Below are 25,230 nucleotides of genomic sequence, written 5' to 3' on the forward strand. Positions count from 1 at the left end.
ACACCACAAGGATGAAGGGAGACAAAATTTGACTCTCGCAGACATTTCCTTGAACTGGAGGCTTCCAATGTATTTAACAGGTGAAGTTTAACACAGCCATAGCAAATACATGTGTTGGTCTGAGATCCCGTTTTTGTGCATGTGGATTTTAAGTATCCTATTACTCTAATACACCTACGTTGACCAACACAGTGACAGGCATTCAACCTCATGAGAACAGAGATTATTCTGATTATTACCTCATCAGAACAGAGATGACTGGATAGGGACTCATGAAGGATATTAACAATAGTGTTAGCAGCATGATAGTGTAGGCATTAACTTGCATGTATTTTGTCCAGGGAGGTCTACAATCACTAGTATGATATGCACATTGGAGCGTACAAGCCAAAGTTTGGCCTTCTGTGATTTACTGGGATTGGAGAGCTGTGCAGCCAGAGTACAGGCCTGGAAACCAGAAACTTTCCACCTCTAATCCCAGTATTGACACCGACTCCTTTTATGGCTTCCAATCAGTCAGTCTCTTTGCCCTCGTTTCACAATCTGTAACTGTGAATAATAGTTTCCTACTTTACAGGGATGTTGTGAGTATTAATATGTTATAACGGGAATGATTTTCATCTCATGCTTTACCAAGGTATAACTGACTTCAATAGAGTTCTGATTTACCCCTCAATGTGTAACTAGGCTCAAATGTTTGGAAAGTACAAGTACTTTTATTAGTGTTCTCTAAAGCACTGCTTTTTTTCAGACTGTACTGAAAGCTCCAGATTATGACAGATTTGTATGGCGCATTAGACTCAATAATTTATGGATTAAGAATATGATAAAATAACACATTTATTAGATTTATTCAGCAGCATCATTTTCCAGTTATCTTTTCTAATCAAAATACATTTCAAAGTCATTACAACAAGCATTCTAAATAGGGATAGCATAAATTTTGAGAACTCAGGCATAAAACAATCAAACAGCAGAAGTCTCATTGATTATAAATTTAGGAACTTGCAGTTATATGAGTAACTAGCCAGGAATGCTAAATAACATATTAGAGTTATTCCTGCAGTGGTGCTTAGACTTTCCTTAAACGGTTCATGTTATGGAAACTAAATTGGCTAATTAATGGAAAAGCTAGCAACATGTACAGTATATTCTGATAGAACGTTATGGAAATAACCAGATGACCTACAAAGATTGCATCAGTAGAAACTGTTTCCCTTTCTATTAATGTCCACCTCAGGAAATAAATAGTCAATAAAAATTAAATTTTTCACATGAAAAAAGCTGGTTCATTTTTAAATTAACCAGCATCTTTTGTACTTTGCTAGCTACTTCATTTACCAGTACAAACAACTTCCAGAGACTCCAGCCAAGAACAGAGTTATTCCATTGATGATCAGGAGAAAATCTCATTAAATTAAGTATGAAATTACGGCATGGTACTAAAATTTAAATATATCAAATCTTCCTATAAACGCTGTTAATGGGATATTTTAATTGGAACCCAGAGGGAAAATACATGTATTATGGATCTGGGGAGGAATTATTTGATTTCAACCAGACAAAATATTGCAAGAACAATATTCTGTGCAGGTAGCTATTCAGCCAAAATACGCTGTACTGAATTTTCCATCTTTTGTTTAATATGAGATATACAGAGAGAGAGAGAGAGGACAGAGAGACCCATTTTTATATACAGTAGTATATTAAATGGGTAGTAGAGATACACAACACACCAGTACAAGTTTAAGAAGGTGCTGTTATAAATATATAGGCTCTAAAAGTTTCTGTAAATCAGAAAACCTCTATATTTACCTTGATTTTTTTTAGTTATATCATGTATATAATGGATTTATCCCTAAAGATGCAACCACCAATTCAGAACAAATTTCTTTAGCTAAATCAACAAACAAGATAATCTTTCAAAAATTTACAAATGTACAATATATTTATAACATTACTTTCTGACAGCTTCAGTGCAAAGATATACATATAGTACATCATGATAATTGTTCATAAAAATAGCAGTTGGCATTTGTCAAAAAAACAAGGCATAGCTTCAAAAGACATCTTCAGCTATTCGCTAAAAGGTGTATATATTCTTTATAAAGCGTTTGAATGTGAACCTTTTCCCGTCTGTTTATAAAAAATATATGTGCAAATGGGTATGTCTAATTATTCTCTAACTGATTAACTAGTTATACAACAGAGTCCTCTTTAACAAGATTGGCGGTGTCTTTAAATGTATCCTCTGTTGCTGTATAAGCTAAAGGTGTGTCTCTCTTGAGAGTAATTTTAGGAGGCTGTGAAGGAGAGGGGAGAGAGGCATTTTCAGTGTCCCCTTGTTGTTCCTTCTCCATCTGAAACAATCACCATAAAAACCATGGTTTAACATTAACCATTCACTTTAGGTTTGATTTCAGAATTGCTAAGCATTCATAGCTCTTGTTGAAGTCAATAAGGTACGTGGATACTTGGTCCCTCTGACCATCAGCCCATATATCATTATTTAAACACGGATTTCACCTCAGCAGGCAAAGCTGAGAAAACAATGAATTACTAAACTAGTCAGGGCTGATCCTGCCAACGATTACTACCACCCATGTGTTTAACAATGAGTAATTTTATGTCTCTACACACTTATTACTGTAGATAATTATTAAGGTAACCAGCACTACTTAGGAAGTAAGCATTATCTCAGTAGTGTTTGCTGGGCTGGATCCTTCGCTTTACAAATTCCCACTCACATCTCATACAGTATGGGACAAATAGGGTAAAATTTTCAAAAGTACCTACATGTCTCGGAGCCTAAGTCACATTTTCCAAAGTGACTGAGGAGAAGTTACTTTCAATGATACTTAAGCTCCTACACGCCTAATTCACTTATGAAAAAAGGACTTAGGCTCCTAAGTCACTCCGGAGCATTTGAAATTTTTATCCACAGTGTGAGACTCTTGATCTGGCCCCTTTATGCTGGGTAAAAGGGCCTTAAGTGCCAGTGTCCAGCCGTGGGAGAATTCCCCTGATGCAGGCACTGCAGAAGACCACTGTAAGGTGCCTTACAAGAACCCCCTCACAAGCATGCCAAGGGTGGGTTTGAGGATAGAGGGGAGAGCTCGGAGCAGGGCCACAGCTTGCAGCACTTCAGAGATTCTAGGCAGTGATGTGGCTCATAGGGCAGCGCCAGGGGGCTGTTGTAACTTAGTCTTTGTCTACACTGCACTTTCGTCAGTAAAACTTTTGTCATTCAAGGGTGTGAAAAAAACACACGCCCCTGAACGACAAAAGTTTTATTGATGAAAAGTGCCAGTGTGAACAGTGCTATGTTGGCGGGAGAAAGCTACCACCTCTCGTTGGGGGTGGATTTATTTTATCGGTGGGAGAGCTCTCTCCTGCCACCAACAAAGAGCGGCTACACTGCCCACCTTTTAGCGGCATGGCACAGCTGTGTCACTAAAAGGTGCATAGTGTAGACATAGCCTTAGATAGCCCTGGGGACTTATGCCAGCAGCTTCTTCAGCCCCAGGAACAGCCTAAGGTTGGGAGGGCGTAACTGTGGCTTTAAATCCACCCCAGCCCCTTTTCCCCGTGCTGCATGTTCTGTGTGGTGCCTCTTATTGGTGCAGCACAGACTCTTATCCATAATCTTTATACTATGAAAACAAACGTTAATTCATGCTTCCCACACTACAAGAACCAGCCCTGCTCGTGAGCTAGGTGAAAAGTGCAGGCTGAGAATGAGAGTGATACAATTCAGAGTTACCTCTGCATAGATTGGATTTTCAAAATTAGTACTTAGTTTCAGTTTTCTTTTGAAGAAACTCCACTTTGTTTCCTGAAAGATAAAAATAACAGAACTTTACTAATAAACTCTTTAGCACAACAGTTTCTCCCCTTTCATTTGCAAAATGATAATACTGTTGAGGGAGGGTTTTCAATAGCATTTCTTATTGGCTATAGCCGTAAGGGATTTTATTCAGGAAACGTTCAACCCATCACCATTTAATTAATTAATTTATTTATAATTAAGCTCTTTTGGTGTAATTTTTTTAAAGCCTATCTCAGATTCTAAGTGCTTCGACAATTGTTAAAATGACAATCCATCTGTAAAGGAAGAAACGAAAAATGTAACAACACATATAAAGTGTCTAAAAATGTAATTTCTCCTTAAGAGTATAGGCATTGTTTGTTTGGGGTTTTCTGAAGGCTCATCAGAAAAAAACATATCAGATGGAACCCACAAATGGTACCTGAAATGGCCAGTTAAACTATTATTCCTGACACAACCTCTAATCCTTCACCAGTCAACCAGCCACAGAAGGCAATTCAGTGGATCTTTTCAGTACAGGGAAAATAAACTAGGTTTTCACTACCACGCAATTAATTCTTATTTTAAGTCACCGTATGGGCTAACAGTCATCTCCCTAAATCTACCTTTTGATACTCAATAATGTCATTCAAATGAGCTCATCTTAGACTATTTCCCCTTCACCCCCCTTTTGTTGTTAGCATTATTTGCTTACAGTAGCAGCTCACAGGGGTTCTCAAACTGGGGATCAGGACCCCTCAGGGGGTCGTGAGGTTATTACATGGGGGGGTCGCGAGCTGTCAGCCTCTACCCCAAACCCCGCTTTGCCTCCAGCATTTATAATGGTGTTAAATATAAGAAAAAGTGTTTTTAATTTCTAAGGGGGGTCGCACTCAAAGGCTAGCTGTGTGAAAAGGGTCACCAGTACAAAAGTTTGACAGCCACTGAGCTAGAGGCCCCAATGGGAATCAGGGCCCCACTACTTCTAGGCACTTTACAAACACATGGAAAGAGACAGCCTCAAAAGAGCTCATATTCGAAGTAGACAAGACAGAAAAAGGGAAGGAGGGGAAACAGAGGTCAGGCAAGTCAGTAGCAGAGCTTAGAATAGAACCCAGTTCTCTTGGGTTCCTGTCCAGTTTCCGATCTAATAGGCCAATTGTTGTTATTTTAACTAAAACAGTATCCATGAGGTAAGATGACAGCAGATAAAATGGCAACATTTATTTATAGAGAGTAACACTACAAATGGACTCTACGCAAATCAAATGGAAAAGAAAAAACAGGTGTGAAATTATAAAATGAGAAATTACTGTAATGACTGAGCAACACTCAAGTATATGCAGGGATACAAATCCCTGTGAGCTCTGCTTGGAAACTCGGGTCCATCCACAAGGAGAAAATTGTAGAATCAGGCCCTAAAAGAATGCTGACCTGTAAAGAGCCACATCACTAACTAACAGAGGGTCCTGTGGCACCTTTAAGACTAACAGAAGTATTGGGAGCATACAGGACCCTCTGTTGCTTTTTGCAGATTCAGACTAACACGGCTACCCCTCTGATACATCACTAACTAACGTAATTCAATAGATTTCGCTTAGCCTCAGTTGCCAGAGAAGTTCCAGGGATGCTCTATCATTCTGCAGCATCAGCATTTACACTCGCATGCTGTTGACTCAATAGGAGGGATAACTTAGCACCTAAGCTAAGCACTCGGCCTTTCAGTCCACTCACCAGATAAGCCTGGGACTTTGCTTCCACCACAAGCAAAACCCTATCCTGATTGCCTTAACGGACTTCCTCTGCCCCTCAAGAAAACTGCAATAATATGCACTTTGTTATCGTTTCCTTAGCAACAGACATGCAGCCAGCAAAATATTCTCTGGCACATGCCCACTGAAATTCATAGTGAGCCTCAATTGGTAATTTATGTGAGAGATGAGCTGAAGAGATATGATAGCCTTTGCTTATATGTATTATTCAGAAATAATAATGTGACTTCCAGGAATCACATGACTAAGCTAGGCGAGAAAATTCTTTGATCTTCAACACTGAAAATACTCAACAATACTCGAAACAAACATTCTGTATGCAGGTGATGCATGAAATTGAAACGCTTAATGTTGCTATGGTTATAAGTAGAATATAAAAACATGATTAAACTACACAAATGATAAACCTCTTACATTTTCATTACAATTAATCAGATTTTAGATCAAAGTGTAGTGTTACTGTCTATGAAAAATTGAACTATTTTTATGCAGATGTATTTCAGTAGGGATTTGTTTGTTAATTGCTGAATGTATGAATGTTTGTTAAAAAAGATCACTTATCTTGCGAGTGGGAGGGAGCAGGTCTTCAGCTGGTGTAAGCTGTCATAGTTCCACTATTGTCAACAGAGCGATGGCAATGTACACCAGCTGAGGATCTCCCTGCTCACATTGCAACTTTCATGCTGAGAGAAGGCCCTGAAAAGAGAGGGTTATAATGGAAACACTGGTAGGCTCTTCACTGCAGAGGTACAAATACTGCTATTCAAATGTACTTTCAATGTCACAAGCATAGTCAGTGCTGGAGAGAAACAGAGAGAACCCCGTGAAGCCATCTGGGGCTGAAACAGTCTTAGCAGGAAATAAAACTTGACAAATTTTAGCAGCTGGTTCCTACAACTGTCAAGCATACTCAGTATTCAGAAGTGTTGGCATCTGTGCTGCAGAGACAGGGAAGAATAGCAAAAAGGATTATGGGCCATATCCTTTGAGGTACAGACACTTTCTGTGAGCTACCAAATGCCCTCAACTCCTCTTTAAAGGTTTGTCTAAATGGCTGTAAACCAGATTTAAAGGGATGTAAGAGTGTCCACACATGGAGTCATATTGGTTTAACTAAACCAGTGCCCCATCATATCTTTAGTTAAACTGGTGCAACTTTGTGGGTAGATCAGGTGCCTAAGGGTATGTCTACACTACAATTAAAAACACACAGCTGGCCCATGCCAGCTAACTCGGGCTAATGGGCTGTTTGATTGGGGTGTAGACATTCAGGATTAGGCTGGAGCCTGGGCTCTAGGACCCTGAGAGATCGGAGGGTCCCAGAGCTCAGGCTGCAACCGGAGCCTGAACATCTACACCACAATTAAGCAGCCCCTTAAGCACCGTGAGCCTGAGTCAGCTGGCATAGGCCAGCTGCAGGTTTATAACTGCAGTGTAGACATTTAATCCCTATGGCAGTTCTGTATTGGAACTGTGCCTGAGTGGAGCAGTTGCATAGCATGATCTCTGCACTTCATGAGGAGGCAAACTCTGCACAGACTGTAAATAGACTAACATGAAGTGGATCCTTGAGGTGGACAAGGGAAGAGAACTCTTGCAGAGATGCTTTGACAAAAGCCTTGTATATGAGGTTGAAGAAGAGCTTGCATGCTGGAATAGCAACAGCAGAGAGGATGAACTGCAGCCTTGTTACTGTCATATAAAGCCTGATTAGCTGGACTTTGTGCAGGGAGATGTGTCAATTTCACTCCAGGTCATTATTTTACGCAAAGTGAAAATTATATTGCACATCTTTCCTGCATTAGGTGTGAGAGTTCAGAAATCCTAACACTGATCACAAATAAAACAGTGCTCTGGGTTTGCAGCACTAAGACTAAGAACAATACAGCAATGAATTAGCGCCATTCTAAAAAAATTTAAGCACCACTGTGTTACCTGTGTTGTTTCTGTGCTTACAGGAGGTTGCTGTGCACTAGCAGATATTCCAGCAGAGTAGACAGGATTTTCAAAATTCTCATTTTCCTCACTATTAGATGCGGTTACCTGTTTGTAAAAATAATTTAAAAGGGTTATACAGATCCTAGTAATGATGAGAAAAAGTTAAAACCCACAGACAAGGACTGATATAATAATAAAAAAAGAAATTAGAGAAAGAAAGATCCAGTGCATAGAAGAGGAATAAGGATGTAAGAAGAAGGAAAGAAGAAAAGCAACACTCAATTTCTTTCTTACACATGTAGGCTGAGCTACATTCACTACACTGGCTCCACCTTCTCTGGTTATATACATTGGATTTTCAAACGTGATTGGCTGCTTCCCTGACTCCACAGCAAAGTTTTCATTCTGTGAAAAAAACCCACAGTATAATATACGGATAACATAGCCAGCACTTTGTAATCTAATCCTTTACCTCAGGGAGAAATACATTTTTATTTTTGTCAAGTTATCTATGAAACTCAGTGTGTAACTTTACCCTGCGTTATTCCACTCAATGACTTGTTAATCGTCTATCAGATCACCACTGAGTACATCACGTTCAAAGCCTGAACACATAACAATGGCTCATAGTCCATGTCATAGCTAGGCAAAAAAGAACCATTTCAATCATTTACTCCAAATGTGTTACAAAGCAGAAGGACGGCTTCCACAAATCAAGCCATTAAGAGCAAGGAAATGTCAAAGGAAGCATAATCCCAAAACAGGTGTTTCACTGTAGAGACTTCAACGTGACATACAAATTAACCATTGGTATCTGAAATATTAAAGAATGGGATCAATTCACATTACCCTAGTAGGGAGATTGCTATATTTTTCTGCAGAAGAAACACAAGTTTATCTGCTCATTTAAAAACCTATGAATTAAGTTAGAAATAGACCATTTTGCATTCCTGCAGAGCATAATATAAATGGCAGCTACTTCACACATAACTGTGCCAGACCTGAGCAGTGGCTGCAATGCTCTGGGTAGATGTATAAAGATGCTGCCAGAAACAGCGTTTAATGTTTGGCGGACTGAGCGCTGGGCTAGTCCCCTGGGGCAGATTAGAGCAACATGAAGGCCTCTCTAAACGCTCTGGTTTGCCAAGTATTGCTGGGGGATAGGTTTGCCCTGGCCCCACCCCTTTTCCCCCAGGTCACAATTCCTTGCCAGGAGGGCCAGGGTGGACAGCAATCACTATGGCAATTCTCAAGCACCTGAGGACTGCCCCTGCACTGGAGACTTCTCAAGTGAACATAGTGATGCAGAGAATCCAGTCTGAATGGTTTCAAAGGCTTGCAGCATTTTGATATGTGACTTTCTGTTTCAGATTTAGCTAGCCACAACACTATCTGGGTATGTCTTCATTGCAAATTTAACTCAGGGTATTGGCACCTGCATTAGCTGGCTCCAGGGAGAGTGGCTACCCTGAAATAACAGTCGAGCTGCTGTGTCCACACTGGCACTGAGCTCACTTATGTGTATTTCTTTCTGCAACAGTAAGCTGAACCGCTTTATGAGTTCTTTCCCAGTGAATTGTGGGAGAGCTTGTCTGTCCTTTCTGGGAACAGGGAGGGATTGTGGGAAGGCACTGGAGAACTAGCATTACTTGAGTGGTTCTAATCTGCATTCATGCGACAGAGTGACTGTGTCAGCAGCTAACAGCAGCTAGTTGTAGTCTGTGTTGGAGTGTACCAACCCCACACTGGGCCTGCCGGTAAATGAGAGCCTGTGGGTGCAATCAGTCTCCCATCCGCTACACCTGCAGTAAATGTCAAACCTGGAGGGAGAAGTTAAAAGAATTGAATGTGGCTCAGTTAGGGCCTGACCAGGAATGAGAGCAAATCTTTGGCTCTCACTCAATGAGAGAAGCCTGGTTGGAGTTAGGGAGTGGAGTGGGATAGCTAGCAGACAGAGCACCCCTGAAGGAAGTTACATCTGCAGCAGGGAGCCCAAGGGAGCTGTGAAGCAGCGGCAGGAAGTGAGCCTGCCTAGGATTCTGCATGCTACTGGAAGGGCCCACAGGGAACAATTCATAGTTTTATCGTGTAAGGCTCAAAAAACAGTGCTATTTCTCAGACATGGCAATAAGTCAGCCTGGATAAAATCTGACATGTCTCAAAAACTGATAGAAACATCCAGGTTTTACACAGACTTCCAGCAGCAGTGAATTTCACAAGTTTACAATCCGATGCAGAAAGTCGTATTTCCTGTGACTGTTCTGAATATTATGTCTGAAGCCTCAGTTATGTATAATATTACAGGGGACAGGAAGCGGGAACCTTTGTAACTTGCACATTTTTACTTGTTCCACGAGATGTCCAAGTACACAAAGACCTTTGCAGGGAGATCTAGTAATATCTGTAGAATTACAGGACTAAGTGCCCATTCATTCCCTTGATGATATGCTGAAGTATTTCCAGAGTGATTAATTTAATTTCTATCACATAAATCTTGAGAAAAGTATATTATCTCAGAGAACACTCTTTGCTTTCACTTCTTTAGAGTAACCTAATTCAATATTCACTTCTTTGTTTATAGTGCATTTATCATCTCATTGTCTTTCTGTATAAAATTCTTCCATTTGACACACAAAACAGCTACAAAACAAGGAAAAATGTTAAAGATGATTTTGGAATTGAGCCATACCATCTGCATTGCTCTGTCTATAGTAGAATCAGCTCCGAAGCCAGACACACCAATGTCCATACTCACATCCGCTCCAGATCGGAAGGTCACCCCATTGCCATTTTCAGTGGACTTTACAAGACTGCTTAAGCTTCAAAAATAAAAAATCAATTATTTGGACAGTAACCTTTTAAATCAAATGTTCTGTGTGACTGTTGCTAGGAAACTTGAAACATTCTCTCTATAGGCCAACTCCAGAAGCTTTACTTACTCTTCACTTCAGCGAACCTCTCATTGAATAGAATGGCAATTCTTGCCAAATAAGGAGTAAGAACCTCAGGGTTGGTTATATGTAAGATATACTGAGTCATTAAAAAAGAAAAGGTATGCTGACTACAATTTGGTTAGTCTTATTTTCAATTTTGTTTTCCTGACATTCATAAATCCATTGTCTTCTTAAAACATTTTACTATTCAATAGCATAATTCTTATTAAAACCTTAGGGCCAGATTTCCACAGGGCAAAAGCCCAAAGCATACACAAAAATGTCATTACAATTGTATATCTAACTGGAGGATAAAATTTCAGGAATTGTCTGTATACATTAGTTGTCTATGCATACAAATAACCACTTAGGTTCCTCATGGGTATTTTCATGTAAATGCCCAATTTTCACATGAAATTGTGATAACTGCAGGTGCAATTTAGGCTTGCAATTGTATGAGCAATGTTAGAAATTGGGTGAGAGGAAGAGTATCAGTTCTAAGTAATATGAACTGTGGCCTTACACATGAAGATATTAACAATGGTCAAAAACAGGACCTTCATCAACTAAAAGAGAGGCCTTCACTATAGAGTTAACTCAGGTTATCTACACTCGAGTTACTTCTCTCGAGTTAACCTGGCTTGACTGAAAGTACCCACACTGCTAAATAACATTAAAGTTGCTCAGTTCACACTGGCACTGACCTCACTCATGTGTGGCAATCAGGGGCGGCTCTATGTATTTTGCCGCCCCAAGCATGGCTGTGAGGCAGCCTTCAGCGGCATGCCTGCGGGAGGTCCGCAGGTCCCGCGCCTTCGGCATACCCGCCGCCGAATTGCGGCCGAAGCCGCAGGACCGGTGGACCTCCCGCAGGCATGCCGCCGAATCCGCGTTACCAGTGGACCTCCCGCAGGCATGCCACCGAAGGCAGCCTAACTGCTGCCCTCATGGCGACCGGCAGGCCGCTGCCCATGACTTGCCGCCCCAGGCACGTGCTTGGTGCGCTGGTGCCTGGAGCCGCGCCTGGTGGCAATAAGACTTCTGGGGGCATATCACGTGGTTCTTTGCATGTAAGTAAGTTGAGCTGCTCTATGAATTCTTTCCCAATGAACTGTGGGATAGCTTGTCTGTCCTTTCAAGGGGACTGTGGGAAGGTAATGGAGGGCTAGCAGCACTCAAGTGGAGCCAGCCTAAGTCCATGTTGCAGAGTGGTTGTGTTAACAGCTGATGAATTGTGCTACCTTGAGCTTTAGACTATAACCTCTGATGGGCTAGTCATTTCAAGTTAAAAGCACCACCATACTCCAAATAAGGATTTTTGTGTGTGGACTAGATTTAAGTTGGGAGCAACACTCAAGTTATAATTCCAGTACACTTTACAGTGAAGACAAGCCCTATGTGTTGAGCTAAAAGAGAATTCCTTCAGATGTCTGTAGCAGGCTTTTATAGTTGCTGGAACCACCAACAGAAGACATGACCACATGCACTGAGACAGTGCATTGCATAGGGAGAGCCTATTAGGAGGAGCTGAACAACAACAGACTTTAGCGCTAAGCCATACTCATTGAAAAAGATTTTAAAATGAGAACCAGTAGTTAGAGGACTAAGATTTAGAACTCTATTTCAGTGGACCCCATTTTCATGGAAATTGACAATAGTAAAAGACAGGTAAGTGTTTTAAAACTTTCACTTATTCAGTATCTGGTGATGCAATGACCATTTCCATGAAACAGCGCAGAAACAGAATATTACTGTCAGCAACCAACAGTTAGAACTCTAACACTTCCTCTCAGGGCTGGTCTACAACAGTTTTTGCACCCATTTAGCTGTATCAGATCAGAAACTAATATAATTAAGTTAGTGTAATCACCAGGGCCGGCTCCAGGCACCAGCTTACCAAGCAGGTGCTTGAGGTGGCCACTTCGGAGAGGGGCAGCACGTCCAGCTGTTCGGCGGCAATTCGGCAGATGGTCCCTCACTCCTGCTCGGAGCGAAGGACCAGCCGCTGAATTGCTGCAGCAGATCGCGATCGCGGCTTTTTTTTTTTTTGTTTGGCTGCTTGGGGCGGCCAAAACCCTGGAGCCGGCCCTGGTAATCACTAGTGTGGATGCAGTTATAATAGATATAGAAGTGTGTATATGGGGGTTGCTTGTTTTGGCATACCAAGATAAACACTTTTTTATGAGTATAACTAGGTCCGGGTCCACTTTACAAGTTTCACTGACTTAATTATAATGGTTTGGAACCCACTATAGTTACACTGGTTCAAACACTGTGTGTGTAGACTAGCACCCAGCCACCCACCCACAAATTTGCGCACACACACAAGTTTGATCTGCAGCTGAAAGTGTCATTTCTCACCCATGTACTTCAAGAACCAATTTTAAGTTTGAACGGAAAAAAGAGTAAACGTTTTAAATAAAATAGGTATTTTCAAAGAAATGTTTAAAAACCTGCTTGTGCTCTGAGTCCCTTCTTTTTAGAAGTATTGTCTTCATCTCCCTTTTTTCACTTTAAAATATCAAACTTTTAAAAAAAATGATAACAATTCATGAAGTTGAGTTTCACTGGATTGCTGTGCTTCTCAGGTGGCCAGTGATCTGACAGAGGTCTCCTGCCTCACATAAACATAGCATTCCTTGCAGGTGAGTACAACATTACAGAAGAGCTCAGCCTTCTAATGGTTAAAGAGTTTCTGTATCTAACTTGCCTGAGTTGTAGTCTTATAACCTTTGATAAAGTAATTAAAATAAACATATTTAGCCATCCCTCTGAACTGAATACCCAGTCTAATATCCAGTTAAAAAGCATGTTGTATTTATTTATGTGAAAACTAATTGGGGCCCAGAGTAGTGCGACAATATGGTAATCTTTGTTGTCAGGTATGACCAGCTTTGTTATTATCTGGAAGCAGAAATCTTTAGGAATTGCCTTTACCCTGCACTTCCCTTGTGTCTGTAGAACAGGGGTTCTCAAACTGTGGGTCGTGAGCTGTCAGCCTCCCCCCCAAGCCCCGCTTTGCCTGCAGCATTTATAATAGTGTTAAATATATTAACAAGTGTTTTTAATTTATAAGGGGGGTCGCACTCAGAGGCTTGCTATGTGAAAGGGGTCACCAATACAAAAGTTTGAGAACCACTGCTGTAGAACTGGTATATAGTAGACATATCATATCCTTAAGAAACATTCAGTCACAAATGTAAACAAATGTAAACATCTGATTTACAAATGTAATCAACAACCTGTCTTGTGAAACGTACCTTGGTAGTTTGGGGAGTGCTGGTAAGAGGGAGCCTGTCCGTCTGTAGTTAAAGAACCCTCCAACTGCCAATGCTCCAATTATTATTATTAGAATGACTGTCAGCAACACTGCTACTGCTGCTACCAGAGATAGAAGAGTAAGTAAATATTAAAACAAGCATACCTCAAAAGTTAAAAAGAGCCGTCAGAAGTATAAGGGTGACCTTAAACTGACATGTGACTTAGCTCAGTTACCAAGTTTAATATATACTTGAAGCTTACTTGTTCCAGGAGGCACTCCCTTTGACAATCCTATTTCACAATAATTTCCCATGTAGCCATAAGAACACCTGTGAATATAAGGGAGCTAGTTTAACCGTCTGTCTTTTATTAAGTCTAGTGGATAAGCTTTATTATTATATTTTGTAATGTTTACCTACAGGCAGTAGAGTTCAACTCACTTCTTAGTAATTACATGTTTCACTGACTGTAAAAATAATATGCCTGTTATGTGCTTAGAAATAGACATACAGGTAATGCTGAGTCAGAAACTAGAGTAATTAAAGTTTGGAGATTTGGTTTCCGTGGAGCATCGGCGGCACCTACTGGCTCATACCTCTTGCATTTACAGGTCTTTCCCCCCTCACCAAATTTGCCTTTATTTTGTAGCTTGTACTAGAGAAATCTTTATGGTTTGCTTTTTCCCCCCCTTTCCAAACCTTTTAGTTTCAAACTACTTATTTGCTAATGTTTTATGGTCATGTGAATTTTTCCTACCATTGCTACAAAGATGCTATTATCACTGTGTTAGATCTTCTGTTAATGCATCATTGTAACTACATTTTGAAGAACTGAACCCTAGTGTGATGCTAAACCAGCAAACTCTGACCTACGACCACTACAACATTGACTTACTTGCATTTGGGAAGATCATTTTCATCAATATAGCATGTTCCTCCATACATACACCTACATGCTGGTGGCATTGTTGGAGGGGATTCAATGGCTGCAGAAATGGAAAGCCATGCATGTGTTAATAAGCCATACTCAGCAAACCATGTGCTACCATGCAATTTTTTAAGTTTACTTTTAGGGCCAAATTTCAACCAGGCTTGTAATTTTGTGTATGCAATCACCCAAACTGAGTGTGTGCTGACATTTGCAAATTCAAACTCAGATGCAGTTTTTTGAAAATATTGCTCTTAATGCCAGGGACATAGGTTGTTACTATATTTACTGTCCTGCCAAAATACAATTTTTATTCCAGGTAAAACTTCTGTTCTTGCATAATAAGGGGTTAGTCAGTAAAAATGGTTCAGTAGCATCAAGAAGGGTGCAGGTTTCAACATTTTCTCTTGCATATACAATGAAGAAATGTAAATGAAAATTACTGGACACTGCAGTGTATGCTTCTAACACTGCAAAGTTATGGACACAGCAAGGTCAGGCCAAGCAAATCTCCTGTTCCCTGCCTGCAGGGCTCAAAATTCAGAATGCAACATTATCCTACCTCATCTGTCCCAAACTCCTCTTCAAGCCAGCTGGGAGATTCAGTCCCATAGGGATGGGCATTAAGTGATTTGTCCAGAAATGATGCATTTATTTTTGGAGAGAATGAGGGCAATAGTGGATGCAAACGTGCGTTTAAACAGGAGGAAAGAACCTCTGATGTGCCCCAAGTAGGACAATGACAAAGGGGGAGAAATCCCAAATCCGAGGAGTCTCCATTTATTATCTACATTGTGCTCCGTCAGCACAAAGCAGCTCAAGCTCCACATTATTCAGCATTGGAGCCCATTAAATGTCATGCTACTGCTTCAGTCACTCTTCAGGTACCTCCTAAGGCTGCAACATTGTCTGACTTGGACCAGAGACACAACCATATAATATTGGATTGGTACATTTTTTAAGAGAAACCCACAGAGATTCTTCTGATGTTTTGATATTGAACCTAATGAAGATCTTCAAAAAGAGAGTAAGGTTCTTTAAAGTATAATTTTACTGACCTTAATTCAAATTTCGGGAAATCTACACACTAAAAAGCATGGTACAAATATTATGGAAAAGGTCTGAATCCTCTATGCTTTTATAGTCTATACATGAAAGATGCATTTTGGCTCTCTCTTCCTCACACTTACAACCTAGATATACTAGATGAACCATAACAGTTTTTATGTAGTACAATTTACCTACTTTTCAGTCAGAAGTAGTCCATTCCTGAAACCTTTACTCAAGCAAAACTCTTATTCGTGTCAATGGTAATTTAGCTTATATAGGGATCCCAGATTTGGGGCTAAGGTCTCTGCTTCCAACTAGAGGCCTTAATTTGGGAAAATGATAAAAAACAAACAAAACTATATGACAACTAAATGGTTAAGCCCCACTGTGTAGTTAGGTATTACATAAAAGATTAAAGCAAAGTTCCAAACAGGAACAGAAAATTGAGTCACTGGGCCCAATATTGTAAAATATCTTTTGATGTACAATTATTTTTTTCCAAAACAAAATCTTGACCTGTTTTTCTTCGTCTCTGCTGAGATTATTTAAAGCAGTTTAATTAAGGATAACAAATACAGGCACTATGAGCAATAAACAGCAAATCACTGTCATAAAATGTAGCTAAAGCAATTTGCAAGGTTGTTGCTTCAAAGCTCAAAACAAACTTGTGCTAGATACTAATGAGATGCAGTGGTAAACTGAAATATTTCCTTGGCCTGCCTGGAGATGATCCAATACTTAATGCTTAAATAGTATCTTGTGACAATAATAAGTCAAAGTACCACAGAGTATTGAGTAAATGTAAAAAAGAGGTGGCACTATCTTTGTGGAATAGCTTGTGAAATTGTCTGTCGCTGACCTGAAAAAAGACTAATGCAATTCATAGCAGACAGATTAACTCTTCTTCTATCTTGCCACTTCCCTATTTGAGGTTGGCAACTTTTATAGCCCTCTTCCAAAACTCATGACTGTACACCTGGCTGTCAGGCAAATTGGTCTCTTTAAGCTCCACTGATATCCAGTCCATGAACTGGGTCTTTGGCCTCCCCTTTCATCATCTTCTGTCCACGATCACTGCAAGGGTTTACCAATGTAACTCTTGGGTCTCTGCTGGGTATGTCCATACCAACATAGACTAGCTCCCTCAACTTGTCTTCAATTAGGGCAACTCTCATTAGGAACTTCTCAATCTCATTTAGCTGCCTATCACAGAGCATCCAGCCATTTAACCATTTTAACATCTTCATTTCCATAGAGCAGAGCATACATATTTCTTTTCTTGTGGCTGGCAAAGTCTCCATTTCATACATAGGGATGGATCAAATTACAATGCACTCTACCTTTTAACATTATTAGCAGCTTTTTTTCACAGATAACTGCAGGAAGCAGCTTTGGTACAATGCTGGGCATGACTCAGGAGGGTGCCATTGCCAGCAATCATTGACCTAGGTATTTAAATTCTTTCACTTTTCTAAGCTCTGTCTATAATATCCTTCATGGTGGGTCCTCCTCCCTCTGCTATCATAGCCTCAGTCTTACCAATGTTCATTCTTAATCCTGCAGATGGATTAACTGTAGAGAAGTAGCCTAGATTTAGTGTCACAAGGAACCCTTTGTTATAGTTATTGCCCATCAAGGTGCAAATAAGATTAGGATATGTTTGGCTCATCTTTTGTACTTTTTGTCATGATGAGGTGCTATCAACCAAACTAAGCCAGAACCCAGACTCCCTGGGTGCACAAAGAAGAGAACACCTGGAACCTCGGTTAACAGCTAAGTAAAATGGCAACCCTCACACTCACAAAGTGCAAGGACTTTTCCTGGGTATTGCCCCCATCTTATCTATTGAGGGTGGAGAGAGGTGGGAGCATGCTCATGGACCTCATACCTCTCTCTATCGCTTTGGGTGGGTGCTCAAGGAAGGCAGAGCAACTGTACTTCCCAGGTGCTCCTGATAGCACTGTGTGGTCTGGTGCAATTCTACAATTTAGCACTGAATGCTTATATTTAAAAGGTTTGCATGATAAGCCACACAAATGGTTTATAACAGAATAAAAGAATCTGGTTGCTCATGGCTTAAACTTGTAGCGCAGCTGATGCCAATCATATCCGTTAGTCAGGTCAAAATCCTGGATTGACCAAGGCTTTTAGCCCAGTTATGGAGTGTTTGTAGAGCTGGGTGGGAACTGGATTTTCTGCTTCATGCAAAATTCCATGATTCAAATTTGTTCCATTCCAAAACGGAATGAAATAAAACATTCCAGTTACCCACAGAATGAAATTTTTTTAAAAAAGATTTGTTTTGGGTTGATTGAAATGTTTTGATAAAATTGAAATGTTTTGTTCTCATTTTGATCTTTAATAAGATTATACAATATTATATAATTTTTTAAAAATTGAAACAAAAAGCTATTTTGAAACAGAAAATCAAAATGTTCTATTCCGAAAAAGGCCAAAAGAAAATGTTTAGACCTTATCAGAAGGCTCTGTTCTGTTTTTTTCCCCCATAAAACAAAATTTTTCCAAAACTGAAACGTTTCCGTGAAACATTTTCCTTTCAACAAGTTAGCATTTTCCTATAAAGAATGTTCCACTGGAAAATTTCCTACCATCTCTAGTGGTTTAGGTTACACTCCATCTGTATCCATGTTGTAACTTGGTCCTCTGGCTATAGCTGTAATGTTCACAGGACCTAACCTAGGCTACAAAGTTTGAATCCACATTTGGAACCTAACTTCCCCAAAGGTCAAGGGTGTATGGGTCTGCAGTTCTGGTTCAACTCATTAGAAACAAATCGCCAGGGGTCTCTGGAGACAGTTGTACACTTGTGAATGGTTTTTATGAACAATGGCCTGTTTCACAGCTGGACCTGAAACCTGGCAAATTTTATAGAGTTGATGTTATCATGTCTATTTTACAAATGAAGAAACTGAGGTACAAAGAAGTTAAGTGACCTGTCCAAGGTAACAGCAAATCAGTGGTATAACTGGCAATATAATTCACATGTCCTGGCGTCAGGGCTTCTGCTTTAACCACTGAAGAACCCTCCTCCCAGTTTGTATTTCTAATTCAAGAATGTTTTATCAGTCATGGAAAAGCTATATACACCTCTACCCCTATATAACGCGACCCAATATAACACGAATTCGGATATAACGCGGTAAAGCAGTGCTCCGGGGGGGCAGGGCTGCACACTCCGGCGGATCAAAGCAAGTTCGATATAACGCGGTTTCACCTATAACGCGGTAAGATTTTTTGACTCCCGAGGACAGCGTTATATCGAGGTCGAGGTGTACATTCCCCCTCCAAATCAGAATGACATATTAAAGGAAAATACTACTCGGTCAGTGGTTCTGTTTGCAGTTGGACAATTCACTCTACCTGCATCACACTCTGTGGCGCTGCCTTCTATAAAACGAGCCCCTTGTGGACAAGAGCAAGTGTATCCCCCTGGTCTCAGCAAGCAGAGATGGCTGCAGACATCTTTACAAGGATTAGGCACTGAAATGCAGATATAACAAAGGTTAACTGGAGAAGCATTCTAGCAGCATTTCTGAGACATAAACAGGGGGTTTTCCACCTGTCACCAAAGTAGCTCATGATTGTTACAGTAAAATTCTAAACCAAGTGCTTTTTCTACATGTAAAACAACCAAGATGGCTTATAAATATTGTATTTTATATTAAAATCTTCTGTCTTCTTTTAGATTCATTACAAGGGCTAAATTATTGCTTTCGAACCAAGTGCACAAGGAGGTGAAGGAACAGAACATCTCCATTGTCTGAGCACCACGAAGCATGCCTACTCCAGGTACATCTACACTGCCTGCTTCTTTCCACTGCTCCCTGTTGCTGGAGCCCTTCCCCCTGCTGCAGTGAAAGACTCCAGCAGCGGGGAAAGGCTCTGGCACAGGAGAGGCAGTGGGAAAACACTCTGCCAGCTCCCCATTGCTGGAGCTTTTCCCTGCTGCCCCCCCACCCTTGCCAGAGCCTTTCCTTGCCCCTCTCTCTGCTGCCGGAGTCTTTCACATGTAGCTACACACCGCAATGTGGACACACCTTGCTTTTCACTGTGGCATGTGGCTACATGGACACTACACACCACCATAGTGCAGACGAAGCCTTCTAGGAAGAGCATGCTAGAGTAGTATGAACTGCTCCTGGGCAGCCCTGCCTTTACTTGCCATTGCAGGAGAGTGAAGATAGAGGTGGTCTATACAGGAGGCAGTAATGAGTGGCCTGCACTTTGTGCTTTTGGAGTGCAAATATCAATTATTGTTGCCTCCTGTGTAGACGCTGTAGGAGGAGGAAAATGGACTCAGCCATAATGTTGTGCTAAATGACTGCAAAAGAGAAATGTACTGTTCTTCTGTGTTTAAACCCTGCTTTATTTTATATGTTCCCCCCTCTCTCTAGCTGTCTATAGTTAATACACTTCTCAATCCCAGTTCCATCTTTATGCTTTCAAAAATACGTACTTCATGTGCTTAGAGATCTGCCGTTCCCCAGGCTATTACTACGCTTTTTGAAGGCACTGTTATGGATTTGGGATAGTAGTTTCCAGATAACAGGGAACAGAACATCCAAGACTGGTGATTACCTGACTGATTGTATCTATGCTGATGATAGATACGCACTTGAGTGAGCCAAGGGTTTACAGTCAGCACTTTCACCTTTTCTCCATTTCCAAATTTATCTTCCTTCCAGACTTCACCTCTTTCCTTAGAAATCCAATATAAATGGCCTTCAAAGACATCAAGGCTGTACGGACTGCTGACTTCTCAAAGGAACAAAAAAATCATCAGTTAGCAAAGAATCCCTAGAAGTACTGATGAGCCAACTATTCTTCTTCTTGAATCAAGTATTTTATTCATTAACCACTTGCATTGGTATTGATGGAAATGTCATTGCATGACTGAAAAGAGCAGGCCACTGTACCTGCAAATTGATAACACATGTAAAACAGCAATAATCAATCCAGTTTGTGCCATATTCTGTTTTGCTCATGCAAGTTAATCGCAATGGACCTAATTCTCAACCACCTTGCATAGTCATTTACACGCATGCAAAGTGAATGCAAAACGCTACCAAGTCTGCTTCTTAATAAGGTACCTAATTGGGAGCTGAGTGTTTTTGAAAATCTGGCCCCAGTTGTGAGATCTGAGTACTTGAAAATCTGGCCCTACGTTCACATTAATTTTTTAGACCAGAAATATATACAACATTCATGTAAATTTCCTACCTCCGTGTAATACAGTGGTTCTGTCTGTTCCATCAGGTCTCATGGATTCAATAATATTTTCTTTAGAATCACTCCAGTACAGCCTGTCATTGTTGAGATAATCAATAGAAAGGCCTGTGGGCCAGCCAAGGTCTTCAGAAACCAGCGTTCGCCTTTGCTGTCCGTCCATCCAGGAACATTCAATCTTTGGCTGTCTCCCCCAGTCAGTCCAATACATAAGCCTACAAGAATATAACTAGAATTTAAAATGACTTAGAATTCGGTGGTTGGGATTGTTTTCTTCGGCATCATCCAAAACTAAGTCGTAGGACTCATCAAAGAGGCTGTTGTGTAACTCCTGATCTGCAGACTGGGATCAGGAAAAACACACACAGAGCTCAACAGATGAGCAAATTTTTATGCATGAATAAAATGGAAAATAAACGTTAAAGGAGAGTTTCTGCATCTTGGCACTCAGGTGGAGAGGGGGCAGTTGCAGAGGTAATTCTAACAGGGTCATCCAGGAAAAAGGGCTTTCAGCAGTTTCCTTTGGGTGCTATCCTCAGTTCATGTAACTCAACACAGGTCCTTTGGCTTCAATGGATCTACCCCAATTTTCTCCAGCTGAGTGTTTGACCTATGATACGTATCACCCAGAGATGTTAAATATGCCAATGTATTTATACCGTTTACCATTTAATACATAGTGAAAATTGCAGCAAAGATAAACAGTGCAGAGTGGCAAGCAAGTATGCTGCATTCCTTACTCATACATTGACTTTAAGGGGACAACCTATGGGCTAGACACAACTTTCCCATAGTGCAGCTGAGCAGGGGAGAATGACTCCTCCCACCTCAGTGCATCCATGTTAGGGTTGCCCAGATTACTGCTCTGGCCACAGAAGGGGCTGAGTGCCTGATGCTGTCCCCTGTGAGCAAGGGGTTATGGAGGGGATGGGAAGGAATGAGGAGTGGATGGAGATAGGGCTCCACCATCCAGCCCGCCAGCAGAGCTGGTCAAGCACAAAAGAAGTAAGCTACACCCAAAAAGAGTAGAAGTAAATTACTCCCTCTCCCACAGAGGAAGAGAAGAGCTGTGGAGGAATTGTGCTTTGCTGGATCAGCCATTATTTATGTGTCTTGTGTGATGCTGAATACAAAATGGGGACTGGTTAGGCCAAAACAAATAATAAAAAAGGAAAATGATGATGTTTCTTTGGTTCTTGTAGTCTGAATAAATGGAAAGATATCCCCACAGCTTTTCCTGTTTCTTGAGTAATGATAATATGATAGGCAGGAGGAGTTATAGGAAAGACATCTTTAATAGGTATGTTAAGGAGTCGTGTCACATGTTGAGGCTCTACAGTTTGAGACACAACAGTTTGACCTCTGAGCCCCTGTTGTAACACCAAACCAGACCCCTCCTGGAATCTGGCCCTGAAATACATTCCCTTATTTAAAAATTCCCTGCAATCAGTATATGGAAGAAATTTGTATGGACATCAACAGCAACACATAGCCTTAGTCTTTTCAGTTACTGAGCTCTCCTATAGATTATTGTTGTGTTCTTGTTCTATTGTTGTCTTGCTTGCTGCGTGCTATTTCCCAGAACTCCTTGAGGTCCTGAAATGCTTACCCAAGCTTGGGATTCACAACAATAGCTGCTGGTTGATCCAGTAGAGAGGAAATAAGCCACTTCCTGTACCGTCCATCTAGCTTTGCTACCTCTATTCGATTTGTCCCAGCGTCAGTCCAGTAAAGATGCCTGAATTATATTAAACACAAAATGCTGTAAAAGGTTAAGATGTTATATCTGGGGACAGGGCTGAGAAAATCTGCCTATCTTTTAATAAGTTTCTTGTTGTTGTTTTTTACAGCACTCAGTATTCAAATGGGAAAAAAAGCTGACACATTAAAAAACATTGGGACCCTGTAAAATCACATTAATTTAACACCAATATAACTAATACAGGGATACTGCACTGGTTGAATGGTAGAACTGCCAATATGCCTCACCACAGTGTCACAGAAACCTCACTGTTGAATTTAGATGCAGCTTGTTGCAGAATTCAGCGGACCTTACCTACAAGGTTAACTAGGTTTCTCTTTGTGCAGAAGTTTCTGCAGCTGGCCTTGTTTCCTGTCAAATAACCTTGATAAAAGTCCTACTGTGAGGTTTTATTGTTACTTTTAGGCACTGCAGGTAACTAATGACAACATTAGTTCACAGATGCCATAGTCTTCTGGGAACAGAAAGCTGATTCATTAAAACTGAAAAAACATTTTAATTAATCTTGTGAGTGCATCTGTTTGGGTTGATGGGGCCACAGCTCCACCTGTACTTTTGTCTTTTAACAAAAACATTTTCAGAAACAAGGGTTGTTATGAATTTTTAAGTATCATACCTGATATACAAATTTTCTGACCCTATGTGCAGACCAGTGTTTGCTCTTCCTTGATTTTAGCTAATCTTTATTGTAATACCTTTGTTAATCTTCTTAGCTGTCTCAAAGAAGATCATATATTAAACAAAATAATATTTAGTACTTGTAGCATGCCTTCTCTCTGAACCAATGTAGTCTCATCACCACCTTGTGAGCATACGGAAGTATTGTCATTCCTTAGGGCTGTCAATTAATCACAGTTAACTCACGCGATTAACTCAAAAAAATTAATTGTGATTAATCGCACTGTTAAACAATAGATTACCAATTGAAATGTATTAAATATTTTTGGATGTTTTTCTACATTTTCAAATATATTGATTTCAATTACAACACAGAATACAAAGTGTTCAGTGCTCACTTTATATTATTATTTTTATTAAAATATTTGCACTGTAAAAATGGTAAACAAAAGAAATAGTATTTTTCAGTTCACCTCATACAAGTACGGTAGTGCAATCTCTTTATCGTGAAAATGTAATTTACAAATGTAGATTTTTTTTTGTTACATAACTGCACTCAAAAAAACAAAACAACGTAAAACTTTAGAGCCTATAAGTCCACTCAGTCCTACTTCTTGTTCAGCCAATTGCTAAGACAAACAAGTTTGTTTACATTTACGGGACATAATGCTGCCCGCTTCTTATTTACAATGTCACCTAAAAGTGAGAACAGGCATTTGCATGGCACTTTTGTAGCCGGCACTGCAAAGTATTTACGTGCCAGATATGCTAAACATTCGTATGCGCCTTCCTGCTTCGGCCACCATTCCAGAGGACATGCTTCCATGCTGATGATGCTCATTAAAAGAATAATGCGTTAATTAAATTTGTGACTCAACTCCTTAGGGGAGAATTATATATCTCTTGTTTTACCCGCGTTCTGCCATATATGTCATGTTATAGCAGTCTCTATAACCCTAACCCTAACCCAGCACGTTTGTTTTAAGAACACTTTCACTGCAGATATCACAAAACACAAAGAAGGTACCAATGTGAGATTTCTAAAGATAGCTACAGCACTCAACCCAAGGGTTAAGAATCTGAAGTGCCTTCCAAAATCTGAGAGGGATGAGGTGTGGAGCATGTTTTCAGAAGTTTTAAAAGAGCAACACTACAATGTAGAAACTATATAACCTGAACCACCAAAAAAGAAAATCAACCTTCTGCTGGTGGCATCTGAATTTGCGTTGGTCTGCACTGCTTTGGATCATTAGCGAGCAGAACCCGTCATCGGCATGGACACATGTCCTCTGGAATGGTGGTTGAAGCATGAAGGGACACATGAATCTTTAGCGCATCTGACATGTAAATATCTTGCAACACCGGCTATAACAGTGCCATGCGAACGCAGGTTCTCACTTTCAGGTGACATTGTAAACAAGAAGCAGGCAGCATTATCTCCTGCAAATGTAAACAAACTTGTTTGTCTGAGCGATTGGCTGAACAAGAAGTAGGACTGAGTGGACTTGTAGGCTCTAAAGTTTTATATTGTTTTATTTTTGAATGCAGTTTTTTTTACATAATTCTACATTTGTAAGTTCAACTTTCATGATAAAGAGATTGCACGACATTATTTGTATTAGGTGAATTGAAATATACTATTTCTTTTGTTTTTTACTGTGCAAATATTTGTAATAAAAATAATAATATAAAGTGAGCACTGTACACTTTGTATTCCGTGTGGTAATTGAAATCAATATATTTGAAAATGTACAAAACATCCAAAAATATTTAAATAAATTGTATTCTATAATTCTTTGACAGTGTGATTAATTGTGATTAATTTTTTTAATCGCTTGACAGCCCTATTATTCCTATTTCACAGATGAGGAAACAGAGGCACAAAGACGTGACCCCTGTCTCAGTGTATAGATC

General features: G+C 40.2%; 1 protein-coding gene across 1 annotated transcript in view; it reads right to left on the reverse strand.

Annotated features, from left to right (window-relative positions):
• Positions 1-1,977: 1,977 nt before the first annotated feature.
• Positions 1,978-25,230, reverse strand: part of LRP2 (LDL receptor related protein 2) — a 179,802-nt gene continuing 156,549 nt past the window's right edge. The window contains exons 69-80 of the mRNA XM_029910515.1: positions 22,546-22,674; positions 20,931-21,151; positions 20,289-20,468; positions 19,071-19,190; positions 14,607-14,697; positions 13,974-14,041; positions 13,712-13,832; positions 10,208-10,337; positions 7,813-7,923; positions 7,516-7,623; positions 3,764-3,835; positions 1,978-2,360 (exon numbers count right to left, since the gene is read on the reverse strand). Of these exons, the coding sequence (XP_029766375.1) occupies positions 2,199-2,360; positions 3,764-3,835; positions 7,516-7,623; positions 7,813-7,923; positions 10,208-10,337; positions 13,712-13,832; positions 13,974-14,041; positions 14,607-14,697; positions 19,071-19,190; positions 20,289-20,468; positions 20,931-21,151; positions 22,546-22,674 (1,513 nt within the window). The 3' untranslated portion in view covers positions 1,978-2,198. The remainder of the gene's footprint in view (positions 2,361-3,763; positions 3,836-7,515; positions 7,624-7,812; positions 7,924-10,207; positions 10,338-13,711; positions 13,833-13,973; positions 14,042-14,606; positions 14,698-19,070; positions 19,191-20,288; positions 20,469-20,930; positions 21,152-22,545; positions 22,675-25,230) is intronic.

Source organism: Terrapene carolina, unplaced genomic scaffold (genome assembly GCF_002925995.2).
Source record: "Terrapene carolina triunguis isolate 2854851 unplaced genomic scaffold, T_m_triunguis-2.0 Scaffold62, whole genome shotgun sequence".
NCBI classification, from domain to species: domain Eukaryota; kingdom Metazoa; phylum Chordata; order Testudines; family Emydidae; genus Terrapene; species Terrapene triunguis.